The sequence below is a fragment of the Callorhinus ursinus genome, unplaced genomic scaffold, assembly GCF_003265705.2.
Source record: "Callorhinus ursinus isolate GAN/ISIS: 27379988/994484 unplaced genomic scaffold, GSC_fseal_2.0 scaffold1, whole genome shotgun sequence".
NCBI lineage: Eukaryota > Metazoa > Chordata > Mammalia > Carnivora > Otariidae > Callorhinus > Callorhinus ursinus.
Window position 1 is genome coordinate 46,092,052 of NW_027397063.1, and position 22,718 is coordinate 46,114,769.

The 22,718-nt window shown below is 41.5% G+C and overlaps 1 protein-coding gene across 1 annotated transcript in view; it reads right to left on the reverse strand.

The window, feature by feature from the left end:
• Positions 1–22,718, reverse strand: part of MYH15 (myosin heavy chain 15) — a 142,971-nt gene that overhangs the window by 36,341 nt on the left and 83,912 nt on the right. The window contains 6 exon segments of the mRNA XM_073894901.1: positions 4,590–4,705; positions 8,003–8,127; positions 10,368–10,717; positions 14,557–14,756; positions 17,362–17,480; positions 22,166–22,292. Coding sequence (XP_073751002.1) covers positions 4,590–4,705; positions 8,003–8,127; positions 10,368–10,717; positions 14,557–14,756; positions 17,362–17,480; positions 22,166–22,292 — 1,037 coding nt within the window.

Sequence of the window (22,718 nt, forward strand, 5' to 3'; positions counted from 1 at the left end):
CTCAACACCAAAAAACCCCAAATAATCCAGTTAAATAATGGGCAGAAGACATGAACAGACATTTTTCCAAAGAAGACATACAGATGGCCAATAGACACATAAACAGATGTTCAACACCACTCATCATCAGGGAAATGCAGATAAAAACCACAATGAGATATCACCTCACACCTGTCAGAATGTCTAAAATCAAAAACACAAGAAATAATAAATGTTGGTGAGAATGTGGAGAAAAAGGAACCCTTGTACACTGTTGGTGGGAATGCAAACTGGTACAGCCACTGTGGATAAGAGTATGGAGGTTCCTCAAAAAATTAAAAATACAATTACCCTATGATCCAGTAATTCCACTACTGATTATATACCCAAAGAAAACAAAACCGCTAATTTGAAAAGATGTATGCACTCCTATGTTTACTGAAGCATTATTTACAATAGCCAAATTATGGAAGCAGCCCAAGTGTCCATCAATAGATAAATGGATAAAGAAAATGTGGTGTGTGTGTGTGTACTATTACTCAACCATAAAAAAGAAGGGACCCTTGTATCAATCTAGAGGGTATAACGGATGGATCCAGATGGTATAATGCCAAGTGAACTAAGTCAGTCAGAGAAAGACAAATACCATATGATTTCACTTTATGTGGAATTTAAGAAACAAAACAAATGAACAAAGAAAAAAAAGACGAACCAAAAAACAGACTCATAACTATAGAGAACAAACTGATGGTTACCAGACGGGAGGTGGGTGGGGGGATGGGTGAAATAGGTGATGAGATTAAGGAGGGCACTTATCAAGATGAGCACTGAGTAATGTACAGAATTGTTGAATCGCTATATTGTACACCTGAAACTAAGACAACATTGTATGTTACATTTTTTTAAATTTAGAATTTAAAAAAACCTCAAAGCTTGAAAAAAAACCTTAGAATTAAAGAAAAAAAACCTTTAAAACCTTAATGGTTTTAAATGGACAATCAATTCAATAGGTCAATTTTTTTCTCTTGCAATATTGTTTATCTATATCAGAGAAATTGAAGATTTTCCTTAATTCTAATAAATAGGACTTAGCTTTAAAATGATTAACAAAGAATCTTCCTAACTAAATACCATGTCTGTGTTTGAGATCCTATTTCTTAAAGACATGCTAAAATATTTTACTTAGAAACGAGAAAAGACCCAAACATATTCTTCTGGCAGAAACTCAGACAGTAAATGAAATTAAGTTTGATGGTGCTTATAAATTAAGACTATGTGTGAAGTTTGATATCACTGACTCCTGAGGAACAGACCAAAGGGAAGGAAAACATGATGGAACATTAGCAGACCCCCCCAAGGCTAGAGGCCGGGGTGGGCAAACTAGGAGCTATGGGCCAAATCCAGCCATTCCCATTTGATTTCCTATTGTCTATGGCTGCTTTCAAGCTATAGCGGCAAAGCTGAGTAGAGATAGAGAACCTATGGCCTGAGAAGCCAAAAATATTTACTATTGATGCTGCTTGGGGTTTGCTAGCCCAAACTACGGCACCTTGGCATATTAGATTTCTTAAGCTCAAGGAGTTTGAGAAAACAAAGGCAGGAAGATCACTCTAAACCCCTCTGGCCTTCTACCCTGAATGCAGGAGATAAATCTCGCACATGAAAGATACCCTCCTCCTGTACAGAAGGAAGGGACCCGTCCTTACCACCAAAGAGGGAATTCGGGGCCAAGAAGTCTATATAAACAAACCTTGCTAATTCTTCAGCATTTACTACCCCTAGCCCAAATCCCCGAGCCTTGTCAATTCTTCACAAGTTCATTGTTTCTTTGTCTAAAAGCTGTAAAATCTTCCTGCTCTGGTCGTGTCTCTGGCTCTTCACCCTCTTGTCAAGGCCCCCATGTACATGTAAAAATTTGATAACGTGTATACTATTCTCCTGCTACTCTGTCGTAAGTCAGTTTAATTTCTTAGGAGCCAAGCAAGCTAATGCATTTTGACAGACTAAGGAATTTCAGTGTCTTATTCCCAAAAGCTTCCCCAGCACCTCTCTGGGTGTGTCTGGGGAGAGCTGAATACAGGGCAGGTGCACCCTGACTGGGGGCCAGTGAGAGGACACATGTTTCAGCATTTCCCTGATGATCCTGAGCTAGAGGAGGGATCCAGTCAGTGGTGTCTGAAAATTCAAGACACACCTGTCACTTGTTTTCAACCCAGTTCTGAGTCTTCCGTTGGAACTTGACTTAGGCGACAGTTACGGCCACTAGCTGGTCTTCCTGCTAGCTGCCATTGTTCCTGTAACTAGGACAGAGAGGACCAAAGCCACCCACCAAAACTCCTCTCCTCCTATCGGTGACTGCATCATCACCTCCCTACCTCCAGCTATGTTAATTAGAACCCTTGTAGAAGTTTTTTGTTTGTGTGTGTGTGTGTGTGTGTGTGTGTGTTTGTGTGTGTTTTTAAAGAAAGCCCTATCAAATCCATAAAATTTAAGGAAGTCCCGACAAGAATAGCAGGCACAGTGTCTGGCCAACTTGAAGTGCTCAAATATGTGTTTAACAAGTGAAACATAGGACACACACCAGCTGCTCAGACTTTTCACCACCAACAGGCCTCCAGCTCACTGAGGATTCATCCTCACCGAAAGGCAGCGCAAGCTCGGCAGCAGAAGAGTTGAATGAATCACGCAGCTTGCAGCACTGTTGGGGAACCTGTCCTTGCCTCGGGAGTCTCTGCTGCTTTCTCTGGTGCCTTCGATTTCCTGGGTCCTGCCTCCCGGGCTTCCTTCAGTTTCTGCGGCCTTTCCCAAGGTTGATCTGGACAGAGGACGTAGAGCCTCATCTGGCCTTCAGGCAATATTCTCCTCGAGTTCTAGAACGTTACCTGGCTTATGCTTGATTGTTCAAAAGGCTCTGCTTTGCTAGGACTTCCCCCTGCCATTCTGTTCAGTTTCCTTGGGACCCCTTCATCTCCCAGCCCTGAAGTCTGATGAAAGCATCGGATTAAAACCAAGGCATCCTGATACAACCCGTACTTGCACGGAGCCCTTACACAGGAACGTCTGCAAGGACATTTGTGGTATTTTGTAAGATAGGCTCGTCTCTCCTTTCCAGATGTACCTATTATAGTTATTATGAATCATTAACTAAAACTCCTGACGAGCTTGCCCCACCCTCCAGCCCGCCCCTTCCTTTTTTCCGGCCCTTCACAGCTCCAGGCTAGTGTTCAGTTCTTCTTCTTCCAGCCGTGGCTGTTTGCATCTCCGGCTTCCTTTGCACTAAGATTATTATAATTGGTGAACGGCTCTAAGACATTCAGATGTACCTGATGAGACGCAGACTCTCTGAGGATTCGTTTTTCCTCAGCTAGGTTTATTAATAGGGGCAGGCTTGACGTTACCTGAAATGAGTTTTTTTAACTGCACAAAGAAAGGTTCGTTTTTTTCCCTCATGGAAGTAAGTAGGGCAAATATCAAGGCCTGATGTTTTGCCCTTCATCAAAAAAAATTCTTTTGGATACTGACTCAGAGCCTCTTAAGTTGACCAGAATTCATCCCCACAGTCAGTCCTTGAGAGGAAAAGTGCTAGTGAGTGAGAGCAAGACTAACTCAAAGCACACAGAGGGCCAAATGTGGTTTGATGTCCTCATTAAAAAAAATGACCCCCATGGGAGTTTTGCCTGAATTTAGGCTATAGGAAAGAAGCCAGTTCTGGTGAATATATTAACATTTTTTTTTTAAATTGTTTAGCAAACATGTTGAAAGCAGCTTGCCAGTCAAAACTCCGACTCAAATGATTTTCCTTGCTGACATATGGCATAGACTTAATGGAACAGATCAGATAAATAATATAATCATGGTGAATTCCATGTGTTTATAATTGTGCCTTTGATCTATACAGTGTGAAGGGATTTGCCAACATCAGCTCACTGATCTTCCTCGCCACCTTCTGTGACATGTATGGAGCTGCTTTTATCCCCTCACTTCCCTGAGACGCTAAGAAGTAGAACGTCTAAAGTCATCAGCTTGTTATGATGAAGCTAAGAAAAGCTCCTGCCACCCGTTGAGTCCTGTCTAATTCAGTTTCCTGACTATTAAGACTCAGCCTCTTCACCAGGGATTCAATAAGCGGCTTAGCTCCTGGCTTCTGCCCCTCTCCAAACAAATGGCTATACTTACACGTAGGGGGTATGTGAAAACTTCACTCTGATATGACCTTAATTTTAATGCACCACATCACATTTTTTGGTTCCTTTCCTCCACCCTTCAGCATTATCAGTCAGCTTCTCGAATGCCCAAGCAAGAGACTGGGCAATGCCCCCAGTCCTTGTGCATATAATTATGCTTTTTTGGTGTGTTATCTGGATTCTCTATGAGGATAGAAGCTGCTCAACTATAAGAAAATCATAAAAACAGACAGTAATTGCATAGAGGTGTGCCTTTATATTAATAGTGGTGCACTCACTAGAAAGATGCTGGCGTAGGGTTAGACTGGCTGAGTTTCTTTGGTAACGTTCCAACAGAGGCCATAAAGACAGCCAAACACAGCATGTTCTGTTCAGTCAAGGATTCTGGAATATGCAAATGTTGCTCAGCAGAATAATCTCAGATACCTAAAATTTTCTATTTCTTCATCTTTCTCTGAGAGCTTTCTTTCAGGTTCTGCTTTAGCTTGCAAGAGTTCAAGCTGGAAGTGAAGAAGCTTGCTTTCATTACGTTCCAGAGCTCCCTGAAATATATAAATTAAAAGTACTAAGTTGAGTCTACTTTTTGGACACACAATTTTTTCCCCCTCAAAATGTATGTCACTGTCGTAGCTCTCTTTGGCGTTACTGGGAGAACTCTTAAGTTCAAATCAGTCCCCCTGAAGATCGGAACAGGATGAGAGACAAGTGACTGCTTTTGTTTGTCATGTCACTTACAGCTTTGACATTCCCGGGGCTCTCTGCTGTAGTTCAGGAACTAGAATTCTAAAGCATTTTTTAAAATAGAAAATTTCAAGCTTGTCTGTGACTATATTTAAACTTTTTAATTTATTACTCTTGACTTTGCTTAATATAGTTCATCTTCAGGATGAATCAGTAAAAGGATCAAAGCTGAACAAGGAAAGTGATAATTCCTACTTGGAACCTTTCGTTTAATTCTGGATATCATGGAGGAATAGAGAAAAAGTCAAAAGCTTTCAGAGGGCAGGAAACAGGCTAGTATCCAAATATTGTCAAAGGAAGAACAATAAAGGAATTTAGGATGTACTTGAGCCATCATCACCATAATTACTACTACTACTTCAAATGGATTGCTTTGACAGCTAGTGAAATCTCCTGCCCCTTTGAGTATTTAAATATAGGCAAGGCAGTTACTGCCAGGGATGTTATAAAGGTGATTCAAGTTTAAAAGTATAGCTTTGATTAAATCTTTATAGCCTGTTCCAAAAACACAATTTATATAAAAGTAGAAACAAAATATTTGGACGGTACTGAGGAAGATGTTTATAAAGGGCACGAGGTACGACAACAATCTACTGGTCAGTTAACAATTGGCAGATAGTCCTGAGGGCAGGAGTAATTTTTATAGCCTTTTCTGGGTCGTGCTTACCACATACAAACAAAAGTAAAAGCGAGTAGCAATTTCAAAATAAAAATAAGAAAGATGTTAGGAATTTTAATATGTCTTAAGGCCTTGCTGTTGTTCCCTTAACACTACCTTCAATATAAAAGAAAATGAATCAAAAACCAATGCTTGGAGAGCAATCTCCTGCAAGGAAATGGTGCCCTTCCTTCAGGGGGAAACTGTCACCTCTCACCCTCTAAAGTCCACAGAGAAAAAATAAAATAAAATAAATAAAATAAAATAAAATCCACAGAGAAAGTGAGTCTTTGGAGAAGGTGACCTGGGATAATTTGAGTTTTGTGGCCTCAAAAATAATGTGATAAAGTTTCTCATAAAGGCTCACCCAGGAAAACAACCCAATTTTACAAATACATGTGCAAGTTGATGAAGTGTTTATGGATGCTGCAAAAGACGAAACTTGGGGGGAAAAAATGCAAATAGAATATAGTGCCATCTAGTGGTGGTAAGTGGTATGACTGCTATGGCCTTACTCTCAGTAGTGACCTGCTAGTCATTACAAGACGTGAAATGTATATGTTATATGGGACTCAAATTGCCCCCCTCCTCCCCCACCCAATCATCTCTCTCACTGGCTCATCATAGTGCTTGAAATTTCTATAGTAAATATTACTTGTTTAGGTTAGGGTGGTGGCTTCAGAAAGTCCCTAGCCAGGATGACCAGAGGACCAAAGGGAACAAGTAAATGAAACAAAGCTCACCAGCTTTACAAGGACCAGCCTTGTTAGGTGACACAACAGCACACTACCAATGGAAAGGATTATATATAAGGAAAACAGTTATGCATAAAAAGACAAGAATTGTGTCAAAAGCCATCCACTTGACAACTCTATATGCAAGGCACTATGGACATGACTTCTGTGTGGCAGGTATCTTACACAAATGTAGTGATAAGATGAACTTAACAGACATTGCTTGGCATGGAGAAGTCCTTTGAGGTCTAATTTTCCACGATTGCACCTTCCAAAAGGCTCTGTTTAAAACGGACTGTTTTGCCTTTTAAAAATCATTTCCGGGGCACCTGGGTGGCTCAGTTGTTAAGCATCTGCCTTCGGCTCAGGTCATGATCCCAGGGTCCTGGGATCAAGTCCCTCGTTGGGCTCCTTGCTCGGCGGGAAGCCTGCTTCTCCATCTCCCACTCCCCCTGCTTGTGTTCCTGCTCTCACTATCTAGTAAGTAAGTAAGTAAGTAAGTAAGTAAGTAAGTAAGTAAGTAAGTAAGTAAATAAAATCTTTAAAAAAAATCATTTCCTTGGGGCGCCTGGGAGGCTCAGTGGGTTAAGCATCTGCCTTCAACTCCTCAGGTCATGATCTCGGGGTCCTGGGATCAGGATCAAGCCCCACATCAGGCTCCATGATCAGTGGGGAGTCTGCTTCTCCATCTCCTGCCCTGCTTATGCTCTCTCTCTCTTTCAAATAAATAAATAAATAAAATCTTTAAAAAAATCATTTTCTCAGCTGGAGGGTGAGTGGTGGGGGCTGCCTTTTAAATATTGGATGCTTAGTCTAAGGGAGGGTCAAGAAGATGAAATTCAGCTGTGAGAAAAGAGGCTTTGCAGGATGTGTTAACTGCTTAGTGACCGTGACGGATGACTCCTTTTAGTTCACCTTCTTTGGCAAAAAGTCTTTTCAGTACCTCATTCAATCCCTAGCACATACCCAGGAATAAGGTTGGAGATTGTTCCTGAACTTTTAATCCCTAACACTCAAAATGCTCCTGTCAAACAATCTGTATAAAGATAAGCTTTCAGGACAAATGTTTAAGAACATCACTTTGAATCTCACTTTTAAAACTAAAGTTTTTTCTTGGGAGGGGGGGAATTGCTTTGACTGACTCTTTTAAAGAGAGGAGGAGGTAAAAGGATATTTATTCATTTAACACTCAACAAATATTTGTTGAACCTCTATTACACACCAGCCAGTGTTCTAGGCCAGTGCTTCTCAACTGTTGGTGTGAATATGAGCCGCTAAAGGATCATGTTAAAATGCGGATTCTGATTCAACAGAGCTGGGGAGAAGGCTGAGAGTCTGAATTTCTCACAAGCTCCAAGCTGCTGATCCGTGGGCCACATTTTGAATAATGAGGGTCTAGGCACAGGGGATAGATTGATAAACGAGATAGACACGGTTCCCTTTTCTCACTGCACTTGGTGGATTTGTATCCATTATTGCTTATCCTGCCCCCTAAGCCTCAATGTCTTCCTTTGTGGAATGGGACACTAGTTAGTTAGGGTGATTACATAGGATGATGCACACCAAGCCCTGGGCCTAGTGCCCAGCACAGAGTTAACACTTGCAGAAGTGTCATTTTGTTGTTGTTGCTGCTGCTATTATTACTGGAATGCAGAACCTTCTGCTTGGTCACAATGACAAAAACCCTTGCTCCCTGGAGGTCATACCTCTGCTCCTTCCAGTGCCGCCTGGACTTCAGTCTTCTCTTGTTCAATCCGTTTCTTGGTCTTTTCCATTTTACTTAAGTTCCTCTTTCCTTCTCTGACCTGATTTGTCAGATTAGAAATCTCTTCTGGAGAAGGAAAAAAGCAAAGTTAGTGAAAGGAACCAGTCTCCAACCCATGATATCAGATATAGTGGACTGTTCCCCTGGGACTGTGGTCATGCCATCCTTGGAAACTTGATGGCAAGGCCACCAACGGTACCTATGGGACCCTTGTTGGAATTTCAAAAAACCAGTTTTTCTTCAATATATTCTTTTGCCACCCACCAGAAAGTTGCCTACTACAACTGGGGAGGATGGTGTTTCTCAGAGTACTGTGCATTTAACAACCTGTACAACTTTACATGGTGGGCCTGCTTGTCAGAGCCGTGTCATATTCCACCTGCCTTAAGGTCTTGCTGCCATTCCCTCAACACTACCTTCAATATAAAAGAAAATAAATCAAAAACCAATGCTTGGAGAGCAATTTCCTGCAAGGAATCCCTACACTTCCGGTGTAAGGGCTTAGCTGTTGACACCCGTGGCTACCGTTCTGTCCGCTGCCTCTCAACACCAGGATAGCAGCTGAAAGCATAACCTGGGTCATTGCCTGCCAGAAGCCAATGTGTGAGCACAGATCAACCAAAGAATCCAAAGGAGGTCAAGTGCTTGAGGGTTTGTGGCTAGCCTTTCATGAACACAAGTCTTTGACAGAATAAGGCATCCAGAAGTGACAAAACCTCCCACCATTCAATATTCTTACTGTCAGTTCTGCCTCTTCCTGAAGGAAGACTATAGTAACTAAGAGGTGTGGAGTAGGGCCAAGTAGCTCTGGGAGTTACCCACCATCCAGAGGTGGTGGAAGGAGCTCAAGAGCTTGCCTGCTCCCCTAGTTCCAAGATCCCTGGCTATGATGTGATGTGACAAGGGTTTTGCAAAGTTACAACACCAAACCCTTTAGATGACAATTCTTCTGTAATGAATCCTTCTCTTATAAGCCCTCTCCAGAAGAGAGTTTCTCCAAAGAAACCTTGGGGCAGTGGTTCTCCACTCTGACCATACCTCAGAATCACTTGGAGAGCTTTCGAAAAAGACTTCTGCCCAAGCCCCAACCCAAACCAAGTGTGGTCTCCAGACCAGCAGCACTGGCCTCACGGGCAACTTGTTAGAAATATAAATGCTCAGGCCCCACCCTAGATCCAGTGAATCAGAATCTCCAGCCAACCATTTGAACCAGCCCTCAAGCAGTTTGGATGCAGCTGAAGTTCTCTGACCACTGTTCTAGCACCTCTTACATGCCCAGTCTCACTGAGCACGGACTATGTAGGCTAACAGAGAAGCAAGATTCATTTATGCCTCCAATAGTATTGAACTTGCTCCCAGGGCACCTCAAGGTTTTAATGCACATCACTGGTGGAGCTGGTGTAAGTCGGCAGCATCTCAAAATTTTGTAACTCATTCCTTTAGCCCAGCAGTTTCATTTCTAGAAATCTACCCCCTACTGAAACATTACCTGTCCATAGGTATATGTACAGAGTGTATAGTAGAGGATTATTTATAATTGTGAAAAATCGTATCTAAACTGAATGAGGTCTAGTTAAATAAGTATTGATCATCCTTATTATAAAACACTCTGCAACTATCAACAATCATGTGGCAGGCCTCCATGTACAGACAGACATGCAAAGAGAATCATGAGGCACGTGGGAGGTGGCACAGCCAGTAGGTAAGTGTGCATAGGCTGGAGTCAAGCTGCCTGGGCTCAGATCTCACATTTACTTTTGATCGACTGTGAATTTGGACAAATTCTTAATCTTACAGGACTTAATATAATCTGCTTTTTACAGACAAAGAAACTAACCCATAAGACTGCTCTGAGAATTAAATGAGGAATGGTTATGTATACAACAGAATCTGGCACACAGTGTAGGCTACAGAAATATTTGTCAAATTAGAAAATATATTGATAAATGAAAAAAATAAAAGGTATAGAATACTGCAAAATTTGAATAATACATGCATGCATATATGCATGGGAAATCTTGGTAAGGCTATAGATGATAAAGAAATTCTTAATAGTGGCTGTCTTGACAGGGTGAAGTGAACCTGGGGCTAAGGTAGGAAGGTAGTCTCATTTTTAGAATTTAATAAAAATAATAACTGTAGTAAAAAAAAAGGAGTATTAAAAATGGAAAAGTTAAAACCTGAGTGGGACCAAAACCATGACAATGCTGAGGTACCTGCCCCTGGAAGACAGCCTTTGCCCTTGAAGCCAGGGCTCCCCCCACACCTCTTGCTTCTGCTCTGGCTCCAAGCCTGGCTCAGAGTACCTTGGAGATTCTTGTTCACTCTCTGGAGGGTTTCCTGGCTCACAGGGCTCTCTTCATAGGCATGCCTGAGCTTGAGGAGCTCGATGCTGAGGGCCCGGGCCTCCTTCGGAGAGGCCCCCAGCACGGCCCGTGACTCCTCCTGCTTCTGCTTCCAGGCGTCCAGGCACTTGTCCAAGGGCTGCTGCTTCTGGTCCAGCACAGCTGCTGGGGAGCAGGCCTTCCGGAGGTTGGACCGGATGTCCCCCAGCTCGAGCTGCATTTGGTGCCTGGCCCTCTCCAGGGAGGCATTTCTGGCATTCACTACCCCCACGGCTTCAGCAGCCTCCGGCAACCCCATGGCCAGCTTCTTCCTGAGAAGGGGAGACCCAAGCAAATGGCAAGTGAAGCTGCAACCCTCAGAGAGCTTACCCAGTTTGTCCTGGATTAAAACAGTGCTTGGGCACAAAGCAAGCGGGGGGGGGCCTCTTCATGCCTAGAGAACCCAGATGTCCATGTGTGCTTTATTTTCACTTACCCTTTGCCAACCTGGTCTTGGAACTCAGGATCTCTAATCCTATAAATATTTGCTTAACTTTAAACCTTCTATCAGCAATACAGACTTTAAGGGTGACTTCATTAAGAAATGGGAGAGGGGTGCCTGGGTGACTCAGTCATTAAGCGACTGCCTTCGGCTCCGGTCATGATCCCGGGGTCCTGGGATCGAGGCCCGCATCAGGCTCCCTGCCCTGCGGGGAGCCTGCTTCTCCCTCTCCCTCTGCCCCTGCTTGTGTTCCCTCTCTCTCTGTCTCTCTCTGTCAAATAAATAAATAAAATCTTTAGGGAAAAAAAATGGGAGAAAGAGGAGATTGTACCAAACACCCCACCAGCAGTAAGCAGTTGTTAAAAGTTCTTAGGCACATCTAGTCTTTAAAGATCTCCTTACTACATTGCTTCCAAGGAACATTCTTTGGTTCTCTCCTGCTCATTCTCTCTCCCTCTTATCATGTGGCTCCTAAACATGCCAAAATTCTGTCTTTTCTCTGAATTTCTTCTCCACCTCAGCTGCTCTTCTCAAATTTATATACTCAAATCCATCTCCCCATTGTTATGCTCACTTCCCAGGTCCCACTGCTCTCAGGGGAGACTCTAGCCCCTGCTGTTATCCCTCTAGCATCCTCTGAGATAGAGTGGTTTATTAAAGTGCTTCCTCCACCACCCCCACAATGCAGTGCCCTGGGGCTTTCTAATGGATGAAATGTGTTCTCTTGCTTCCATCCCCTGCAGGGACGCTGGCAGCCCCATTCTTACCCATTCATTACACTTCTTAGATGAAAGGTACTGTGTGTACCAAAGCTCTTTCTGATCTACTATTATTAAACAGAAACAGATCCTCTGGAATTAACATGTGCCACACAAGTAGCCCATCAGACCAATGTGGTCATAAAAGCCCCTTTTTTGGTGGAATCCTGCAAAAACCAATCTGTGCTCAGCATCCAGGAAGAATCTGAGCTCTAACAACTACTCCTTGCTCACTGGCTTTCTAACCATAGCAACTTCACATCTTTGCTTCATTTTTCTTAAATGTTAAGAGGAGATTCTTTTTTTTAAAGATTTATTTATTTATTTGAGAGAAAGAGCATTCGGGAGAGGGGCAGAGGGACAGGGGGAGGGGGGAGGGGGAGGGGGGGAGGAGGGAGAGAGAGAATCTCCTGCAGACTCCCCGCTGAGCACGGAGCCTGATCCCACATCCCTGAGATCATGACCTGAGCCGAAACCAAGACTCTGATGCTTAATTGACTGAACCATCCAGGCATCCCAACAAGAGATACCACATGGTGACTATAGTTAACAATCCTGTCTTGTATATTTGAAAGTTGCTGTGACACCAGAGCTTTAATGGTCTCATCATAGTGACAACAAATTGTAATTACGTAGGATAGAAGATGTGTTAACTAACTACATTGTGGTAAAGACTTTGCAATATGTACGTATATCAAATCATCACATTGTATAACCTCAACGTATTTAATGATATATAGGAGTTTGGGGCCCAGAGGAATCTAGACTTGGTCTCAGCAAGTCAATGTCAGTATATATACAAATGTCAATTACATCTCAATAAAGCTGGAGCAGAAAGGAGATTCTGATGCTTTACCCCACCTAAAACAGGGGTCTTATAAAATAATTACATGTATTTTAATTACTTTAGAAATACTCAAATACTTCAGAAATACTCAAAAACTAGGGATTTTACTTTGGGTGACCAAATGTGTGGGGGGACCAAGGGGTTTCACCAGGACATGGGGCCATCAGTGCTAAAATCAGCAAGCCCATAACTCCATCAGGCAAAATGGGCAAGTTGGTCACCCTCATTTCACTGATAATACTGTCTACCTTTCATACCAACTACCATTTGTTCCTCAATTTGCCAACCATAAGTTCTTACTCCGTACTAGAATCTGCAAGATGTGGAAGATTAAGAAACCAAATCCCTATTCCTGGGGAATGTGAAATTCAGAAACAGTCAACTGGGTCTCAGGTGAGCTTGAGTCAGCTAAACTAACTCATCCTGTGAAGCCAATTAAAAAAAAATAGAATCCTAGATTCTTTTTTTTTTTTTTTTTTTGTAGTTCTGTCTCCTTGGAGTATAATATAGACAATGTTTTATTTATTTGATATTCCATTAAGTTTTGGGGCTCTGAGTGGCTCAGTCAGTTACACAGCTGACTCTTGATTTTGACTCAGGTCATGATCTCAATGTCGGGAGATTGAATCCCACATAGGGCTCTATGCTGGGCATGGAGCCTGCTCAGGATTCTCTCTCTCCCTCTGCCCATCCCTTCTTACCCTCCCTCCCCAACTCTTACACATGAGCTCTCTCTTTCTCTCTCTCTCTCAAAAAAAATAATAATAAGTTTAAAGCAGAAGAGGTATCCGGATATTACCATGTTGTCCATTATTTCTCTTTAGTTGTCATGTACTGCAGGAAAACAATCTGTTAGCTCAACAGATCCATGTGGTCGTAAGCAGTCTATATGCTTTCCCTCTTTTCTACCCCTCCCAAAGAAACCTGCAACACTGTCACTGGTAGGCACTTTCACCCACATTCTTCCATCATAGCAGAAAAAAAATATCTTACTTTAGAAGCAAATGCCCTATTTCTAATATGAGGAGCCATTTCAGTTCAAAGCCCTACTTTTCTGTGGCCCAGCATTTTTCAAACATCTACCGCAGGTATTCTTAGTATCTGTCATCCCAAGGCCTTTTTAAGTTACTGAGGCTTCAGAGACAGATCACTTGGTACCCCTCCAGGGACAGGACATAGCGACTGTTGAGCAAGTCCACAGCCACGTCTCTCAAAGATTTAGGTGAAGAACTGAAAAACAATATTTTTGGTTGAAACTAAAGAGAACTGGATTGATCTTCCCTGAAGTTTTGCTAAGCTGCCAAGCCAGGGACACATTCTTTTGAGTAAACCTTTAATGACTATAAAGCTGGGGTTGGTTTGACACTTTCTCTCAAATTTACACAGTCCTTTGACCTCTGAACAAAATGCTTCAGTTCTACACCCTGGTACCAGGTCTTGATTCATCTAGGCCCCAAGCTCCTGTAGCTCCTGAGAAGGACTTCTAAAGCCTTTATGTAGTGTTGGCTATAAAACTGATATTCTAACCTTAGAGGTGGTCTGAGGGTGACTTCTTTTCAAAGAAATTCTTAGCCCTTAAGGCATGACGACAGCTCCTGATATGTTTCCAGCCATCTCTGTGCATCTTCACAGAGCACTTTGTAGTCTGCAAGTCGTAGACCAGAGACATAATTGACTTTAATGTATGGAGACATGTACCCACATGGACTCCATTATTTTGATGTTCCAAATGAAGTACATGATTCTAAGGGCTAGCCCATTTTCAAACCCTAGCTCCAAGTCACATCTTCTCTGAAGACTTGTCTTGTGCCATAGAAAGAGCCTTCTTTCCTTCACCAGGACCTCTTTCTAGTCTTTATTACTCTATTATAATTGTTATTTTTTAGCCCCACCAGAGCATGTGCTCTTTGCCGGCAGTGGCTGTTTCAGCTTTGGTCTTGGGCGTATTCACGCACTTGGTAGTGATTTGTTCAAAGTCTACGTGAGGCCTTTAAGACACAGTCACTCTCCTGATCCCCTGTTGCATACCTACCTCTGGGTTCAGGTCTGCCTTGCCCCACTCACTTGGCATCCTCCAAGTCCTCAGTCCTCTGGGCGACGTCATCTGCGTACTTCATTCTCCACTGCACCACCATTTCACTGTTGCTTTTGGAGAGAGCCTGGAGCAGCTCAGCCTTGGCCTCTTGTTCTTCCTCATACTGCTCTTGGAGAAGGTTACGGTCATGCTTGGCTGACTGCAGGGCCTGGGCCAGGGCACTCTGTGACTTAACAGACACAACACACATTAAAAAAGGGCATCGCTACCATTAACAACGAAGGGCTTGGAGGTGACATCTTTTTTTTTTTTTTTAGATGAGGTTAATAACAACCTGCCACAAATTCAAGCTGAACCTGAACCTAGTAAGCTAATACCAGGGAAAGAATTTGGGATGAGAAAGGATCCAGTATCTAATTGCTGCTGTTACAACAGGGAACAGTGTTCTATTTAGGGAAATGCCTGACTGACTATGTGGGCTTCAGCAACTGCAGGTTCTGGAAATAGTGGGGAAATGCAAAGGTAGCAAGAACATTCCCTATCATTTAGGCAGGAAGATTTATAGTTAGCACTATCTACGATTGGGATCTTATTGGACTAAATGGGATCACTGGGATGTGGTCCAGCTTTTCATTCATTGATGAAAAAACAAAATCTTTTATTTCACGTGTAAATCTCTGAACACTATTTCTGATCACTTTAAAACAGCACTATCCAGTAGAACTTTCTATAGATGAAAATACTTCAGGGGCACCTGGGTGCCACAGTCGGTTAACTGTCCAGCTCGGTTTTGGCTCAGGTCATGATCTCAGGGTTGTGAGATGGAGCCTTGCATCAGGCTCCCTGCTCAGCATGGAGTCTGCTGGAGATTCTCTCTCCCTCTCCCTTTACCCCTCCTACTCATGTTTGCTCTCTCTCTCTAATAAATAAATCAATCCTTATTTTAAAAAAAAGAAAATATTTTATATATGCACCATCCAATATGGTAACCATAGCCACGTGTAGCTATCGAACACTCAATATGTGCTTAGTACAATGTGTGGTCACAACTGAATTTTAGTTTTAATTTAAATAAATTTAAATTCACACAGCCACCTGTGGTGCAGTAGCAGCTACCGTGGTTTTTAGACAGCAGAGCTGAGTTTAGTGAACATTCCTGTCACTTCCATGGTGGTCTGGTTAACCTAGAGGCATCATTCCCAAGAGATAACCTAATCTAGTGGGAAAAACCTAGTCTAGTGGAGTCTGTGCCGGTCCTCATGGGTCCTTTCTGCAAATTAGAAAAAAAGCATTTTCTCAGTCCGTGGATGCAGTTCTGAGAACACAAGGCTTAGTTAATGGCAGCTTCAGCCAGACACCCCTGGGCAGTTTTGAAAGAGGAGCAACAATACACAGTGGCCCTGGGAAGGACACAGGCTTTGAAATCTAATAAAATTGGCTTTAAATTATGACCCTACCCCTCTTATATATTTATTGAGCAGCTGTTCAAGGCATTAGCGTTTACAGAAGTAAATGAGATGAAGATAAAGCCTTTGCCCTAAGGAGCCATAAAGGGGTGAGAGGATACACAAAATGAACATATAAACAAATAATTTTTTTAAATGCTGACAGCAGTAAGGAACTAAAACAAGAATGACGACGCAGGCTGGTTGGCTCCTTCGCATCATTGCCCAAAGGTCTTGGGGGAAGGGCCTGTACACATTGGAAAGAGCAGGTATGAAAGTCCTGTGGGAGGAGTAATGGTGACTTGTATAAGGTAGAGAGGAGGCCTGGGCGGCTGGAGGGGAGGAAATGAGGGAAGAAGACGTATGACGTAAGGTCGCAGGAGGAGGCCTGAGCCCAAGCCGGGGGGTCTCCGAGGCCAGCTGGAAGTCACTGGGAAATCAGCCAGAGATATCTTCTAAAATCTAAATTAAGTCATCTCACTACCAGCACCAATTCCTTCACACTCTACTACTAGCTCTATGACCTTGGGCGTGTTATTTTTCTTCTCAGAGCCTTGGTTTCCTTATGTAAAAAGATGGAATTCTACCCGTTTCCTAGGACTTATGTGAAGATTGAGATAACATGAGAGAAGTATCTAGCAGAATGTCTGGTGCACAAACCGTGGTAGTCATTTAAAAATACATATATAACACAGAAAATAAGGAGAGTGGAGGGAGTGAAATAAGTTATTTAAGAACAAAAGTCTACAGGCTCGTGACCTGCACCTCAGAGTAGGGAGATTATGTACCAGTGAGGCACTGTGAGCTGTCAGTAACAAGGTGCCTTGAAGATGAACTAAGAATTAACTTGAAATATCAGAGCTCAAAGAATTCCTCCCTCATGTTAGTCACTCTGCTTTCTCTTAAAGGGCCACTTTCACTGGCGTCACCTGCTAGCAACATTATATATCCTCTTGGGAAGAAATGACCAATATGTATAGGTTATTGACAACTTAAAAGTAATATTGAACTCAGCCAGCCCCATTTATTTCATTCTGATCTTTTATTTAATTCCACTTCTTGATGCAATTGAGAATCAGAGATCCATAAAGAGCCTTGCTGACTTCCTGTTCACGTGATAATGCAAAATGGAAATACACAGGTTGCTTGCTCTATCTAAATCTGACAAACTAGACAAGCAACTGGAGTCACTGAGGAAGATCTTTCAGTGATGAAGTTCCTTCCCAGCACATACAAGGTCCACCATGTTCTTTTTCCCATAACTTCTGGGGCACTTTCCTCTCTTTCACAGAAGGAGATATTGAGGTTGACCCATCAAGCGCTGTTTTGTTTTGTTTTCTTTTCCACACACACAGTCAAGCTACTGGTGAGAAATAATAGATGCCTTACTTTGGATTCATCTTCCAGTTGCCCTCTCAGTTCTTCTATCTACCGAGTGAAGCTGCTCCTTTCCCTGGAAAGTTGGCTTACCAGCGCTTCCTTTTCTTCCAGCCTCCTCAGGAACTCTCCTACAGAGAGATTTCTCAAAGTGAGTTGATCATGGCCTTCCTCCTCATCGACTGCCTCCTCCCGTAACTTGTTCACTTGAAGGGCAACCGCAATGACTCCTAACACCTATTTTTAATATTTAGCAAGGGTCTGAGAGTCCAGTTATCAGCAAAACCATGGCATGATCTGTTCCAGGACGTACAAAAGAGCCCTGATAAAGAACTTATTTTTAGCAGTAAGTTTGGGTCAGTAACAGGTAATATTAGCTACCATATATTGAGACTTTTCTATGCAGCAGGTACTACGATCCAGCTTAATTCCCATAACTCCCTGATCATGTTGGTATTATATTACCCACTTTAAAGAAGGGGAAACAGGGCAACTAACTTATATATGATTGAGACACAAACATGCATAGCCAGTAACTGGTGGAGGTAGATTCAAATTAAGTTTTTAACCCTGAAGAACACATTCTTTTGTGTTATGTTCCCTTGTTTATTTTATGTGGCTCTACCGATTTCTGACTATATAATCTTCAAGTAATTACAACTGCTTTGCCTCATCTGCAAAATGAGGATAACAATAAAACATTGTTGGGGCGCCCAGGTGGCTCAGTCGGTTAAGCATGCGACTTTTGGTTTTGGCTCAGGTCATGATCTCAGGATCATGAGATCGAGCCCTGTATCAGGCTCTGTGCTCACTGAAGAGTCTGCTTTAGATTCTCTCCTCTCTCTCTCCCTCTCCCTCTGACCCCCACCCCCTGCTTGCACACTCTCTAAAATAAATAAAAATCTTATAAAAATTGTTAATGGAAATTAAGTGAATGTGTTTTGTGACTAATGTGTTTTCACTAATGTGAATGTGTTTTGTAGACTGCTAAACAAATATTAAAAATAGTCATTAAATAGTGGAGGATAGGACCATGACAGGGGAAATTTCATTTTACAGTAGTCTACCCTCTCTGTCTCTTCTGCTGATAATAGGACAGCAGTGCTTTGATTATTAGCAATGGTAACAAATACTGAGCCAATCCTGGGCAGAGGCAGTTGTTTCTGTAGTGTAATTAGTGCAACACCAAAAGCTCACAATTCTGTGACCCATATGCCTCTTGCTATAAACAAGTTCTAAAACTCCAGCATTATAAGAAAGCATCTGTTTTGGCTAAAGCAGCAGGTCTCAAACTTTTTGGTCTCAGGAACACTTTATATGATTAAAATTTATTGGGGACCCCAAAGAGATTTTGTTTACATGAGTTTTATATTTAATAGCATATTTGAAATGAAAAGAGAAATTTAAAATTCGTATTAATTCATTTTCAAATAACAATAAAAATCTTAATGTGTTAATGTGTTTACCTAAACAATAATTTTTTAAGAGTAAAAACTATATTTTCCAAAAACACAAAATAGTGAGAAAAATGACATTATTTTACATTTTTTAAAAATCTCTGGCTTAATAAAAGCTAGATTTTCATATTTGCCTCTGAATGCAATCTATTGTAATACTGTTTTTATTAAAGTATGTGAAGAAAATCTAGCCTGTCACAGATACATTGGAAAAGGGAGATGTATTTTCATAGCCTTTTCAGATAATTGTGACCATTATTTGATGCTACACCAAAATTCAACAAATAGAAATTTCTCAAGGATTAATTGCAGTATATTCCTCTGTTATGTTAAAATTCATGAGTCTATCTTAAACTTTGAATGGATCTTTCACCTACACGTGACTGTATAACATCATGAAGTGGTGATTTGAAAAATATGTGTTCACTGAATTACGCAGACCTTCCAAAATGTTGACACGTTCCAAACAATATTTAAAACACATGTTTGTTAACAACACTACTGATCTCATCAGAAAGGTCTTAAGAATTGAGAGCATCAGGCTCATGATGACATATATACATTTTCCAAAATCTGATTTTTGCCGAAAAGTTCCAATTTTATTATTGGCAACAAATAATGTCAGTTGTTTTCCTTGAAGCAACAGGCTCACTTTGTTCACTTTGAGAAAATATCTGCCAAATATCTGAGTCAGAAAAAACATGATTTGTGAATCGTCCTTTTAAGTAAATAGGATGCTCCCTGAAAAGACCTGCTAGCTCAGCTCAGAACTTAATCACACATCATACTTCAGAGGGGAGGTGGGTGGGGGATGGATGAAATAGGTGAAGGGGATTAAGAGCACACTTATTTCAATGAGCACTGAGCAATGTATGGAATCGTTCAATCACTGTATTGTACACTTGAAACTAATATAACACTATGTTAACTATGCTGGAATTAAAATTAAAAACTTCATAAAAATATAGAAGTGTTTTATGCGTACTTCTTTTGTCAGAGAGAATATTAAGAAGATATATACTTGGGGTCAAAATATAATAAAATTAATGTTTACTGCTTCATTAAGGACATTCTTACTTAAAACTGACATTTTTTTTTCAAACTGTGACTATGTATCAGTGAATATAATGATTAATAGCACAGTGTGATGCCACTGTTTTGATGCACGATGAGACTTCAGTAGTTTTAATTGTCACTGCTTTTTCAGCATCAATATAAGTCGCAAAAGAACTTAAAAAGCAATCACTTTAACCTCATAGGCCCCCTTCAAGGGTCTTGATGATCGCCTGTGTTCTGTGGACCAAACTGAAAATCTCTGGGTGACAACATCATATTGAAAAGGAGTCTGAAGAAATGCCAATCCACCAGGGGGTTGAGACTGACATATCATGTATCCTACAGAACAAGTACCCACTTAACGTAACTTAATTGACCACATTTACCACTGGTTTGCTTTGAAAGCAGAGTGTGATATGTTGACGGGGCAGGGCATGAGACTAGTGGTAATAGCAAAAAAGCAGCAAAAAATCTGGAGCATAGACCCAGTGAAGGGAGGGGAGGTTTGGATAGGTAGATACTTAAATTTTAATTCACACAAAGCCAAAAGGTGAAAATAAGAATTAAAGGAAGGAAGAAAAGGTCCTCTATTCTGAGCAGAATTATCACCTCACACACACTTTCCCTTCACTCACTTACTCACTAATTTCCTCATCAAAAAAGTGAGTGGAAAATTAATACCAATAACTAGGGGGAGGTAGGCAGTGCCTATCACAACAATTTTGTACAGCACATCATGCAGGACCGGACATATGGGTATTCTCCAGTCTTGTCACTGGACTGTGGAGTCCACAGACTATATCCTAAATGGCAGAGATCAAATTGGGGGTTTTGTAACAAGGCCAAGTGTCATATACCCTGCCCCCACTATTAGAGTCCTCTTCAGTGTCCCTGCTAGAACCAAAAACACTTTCTTCTGGGTTTCTAGGTTTATAGTTAGTTTTGCCAGCCCATTTTAATTTAGCTATAATTCTAGATTTAACATCTAGAAACAGGTGCCCACTAGCAGGATGTGATATAGTCCAAATGGTCTTTATTCTCATTGTAAATTGTGTGCCTCTGGACATCAAGAGTATTGTTTATTTTCATTGGCCTAGGAATTTGATCTCTGGAAACATATTCCTAAAAATAATTCTAATTACAGAGAAACATCTAGCCACATGCTGTTCATAGCAGAGAAACAAGTCAGGCTACAAGGCAAGGTTAAGTAAACCATGGTCCCTCTACTTGATGGATTAGAAGCAGCCATTATAAATGACTAAATATGCAAGATACAAAAAAAACCAACTTATGACAAATTGAAAAAGAAAAAACCCAAGTAAATTGCCACAATGTAAAAGATTGGAAAAAAAAAACCCACAAAACGCAGAAAAAAACTATCATTAGTAGCTGATAGTAGAGAGTAAAATGTGGTACATTTTTCTACCTTTTATTTGTCAAATGTTTGTGCAGCACCAATAAGTGGCAGGCATTGTTCTAGATGATTGACATACATCAGTGAATAAAACAAAGCTTACATGAAGCTTACATTCTTGCAGATGGAGATAGACAAATAAGCACATTTATCATGTCGAGTATGTAGTTTGTTTGAAGGTATTAAATACTATAAAAAAAGAAGCACAGAGAGAAAACAGGGTGAGAACAGTCAAATGTCACCTTCTCAACAAGGCCTATACTGACATCCCCCAGATATGTGTTTGATTAACCCTCATCTTCAAGTCTCTGGAGAATTATTAGAGTATTTCAGGCAGAGGAAAAAGCTAGGGCAAGACCCTAGGATGTGAGTGTGCCTGGTGTGTTAAAAACATAGTCAGGGCAGAATGAGAGAAGGGGAAAGTAGTAGAAGAGGTCAGGGAGATAATGAGGGGCCCAATTATGTGGCCTTTGTAGGCCATTGTACAGACTATGGCTTTTACTAAGTGTAAAAAAAAAAGTATGGGTTTATTATTGAAAATTAGAAAAAAATGCCTGTTTCAATGAGGTCAACATTATAAAAAGTCACGTCTTACAGGCTGTGTGGACAGCCCCTACCATCCTTTGATCTTGACAGTTGCTTCATCCAACTGCATATTGCTTTTCTCCTTCCTGAAGGAAGCTGGGCAGAGCCTCCCAAACCAGCACAGAGGTAACCCTCACCAGACAAGAGCGTATCTGTGGACAAGGTTAAATCAGAGGCTTCATTCCTCCCCTAGAATCTTTAAATGCTCACTCCGTTTCAGTGACTGAGTGATCATTTCAGTTGTCCCTCCACCAGGCTGCTGGGACTGAGGCTCACTCACACCCAAAGCAGCACATTTCCTTACCATTCTCACTCCATAGCTTTGTCTTCTGTGCTTTCAGGTCATTTACCAACTGAGTCACTTCATCTAGTTTTGCATTTGCTTCATTCAGGCGCTCTTCATACAGACTACAGAGTTTCTCAGAGTTAGCCTATGAGTTGAGAATGAAGGGTTGGATATGGTTTACGGCGTCCATGCTGAAATAGCTGCATAAGAAAGGGGGGTGTGGTTTCTGGGACCCTTGTACTCTCTTCTGCTCTGAAGACCACAGCTAACATTTGAGAAACTGTATCTTCTAATTTCAGCAAACACAATAAACTCAAGGTCTGGGCCTTTAAGGGTCCAAATTTCTTAGGCTATAGGTGTCATATAGAAACCCAACTCTCTAGGTATTGGGACACTCTCTAGAATTCTTTGCTCTTCTGAAGAAGGAAACATGCCAAATGCTAATGAAGTACATAATCACTTCCTGACATTATATTATATATTTAACCATCTTTCTCTCCCACTAGAATAGGTTTCATGAAAGTAGAGTTTCTGTTTGATCACAGAGAATCCCTCAGTGCCTAGAATAGTG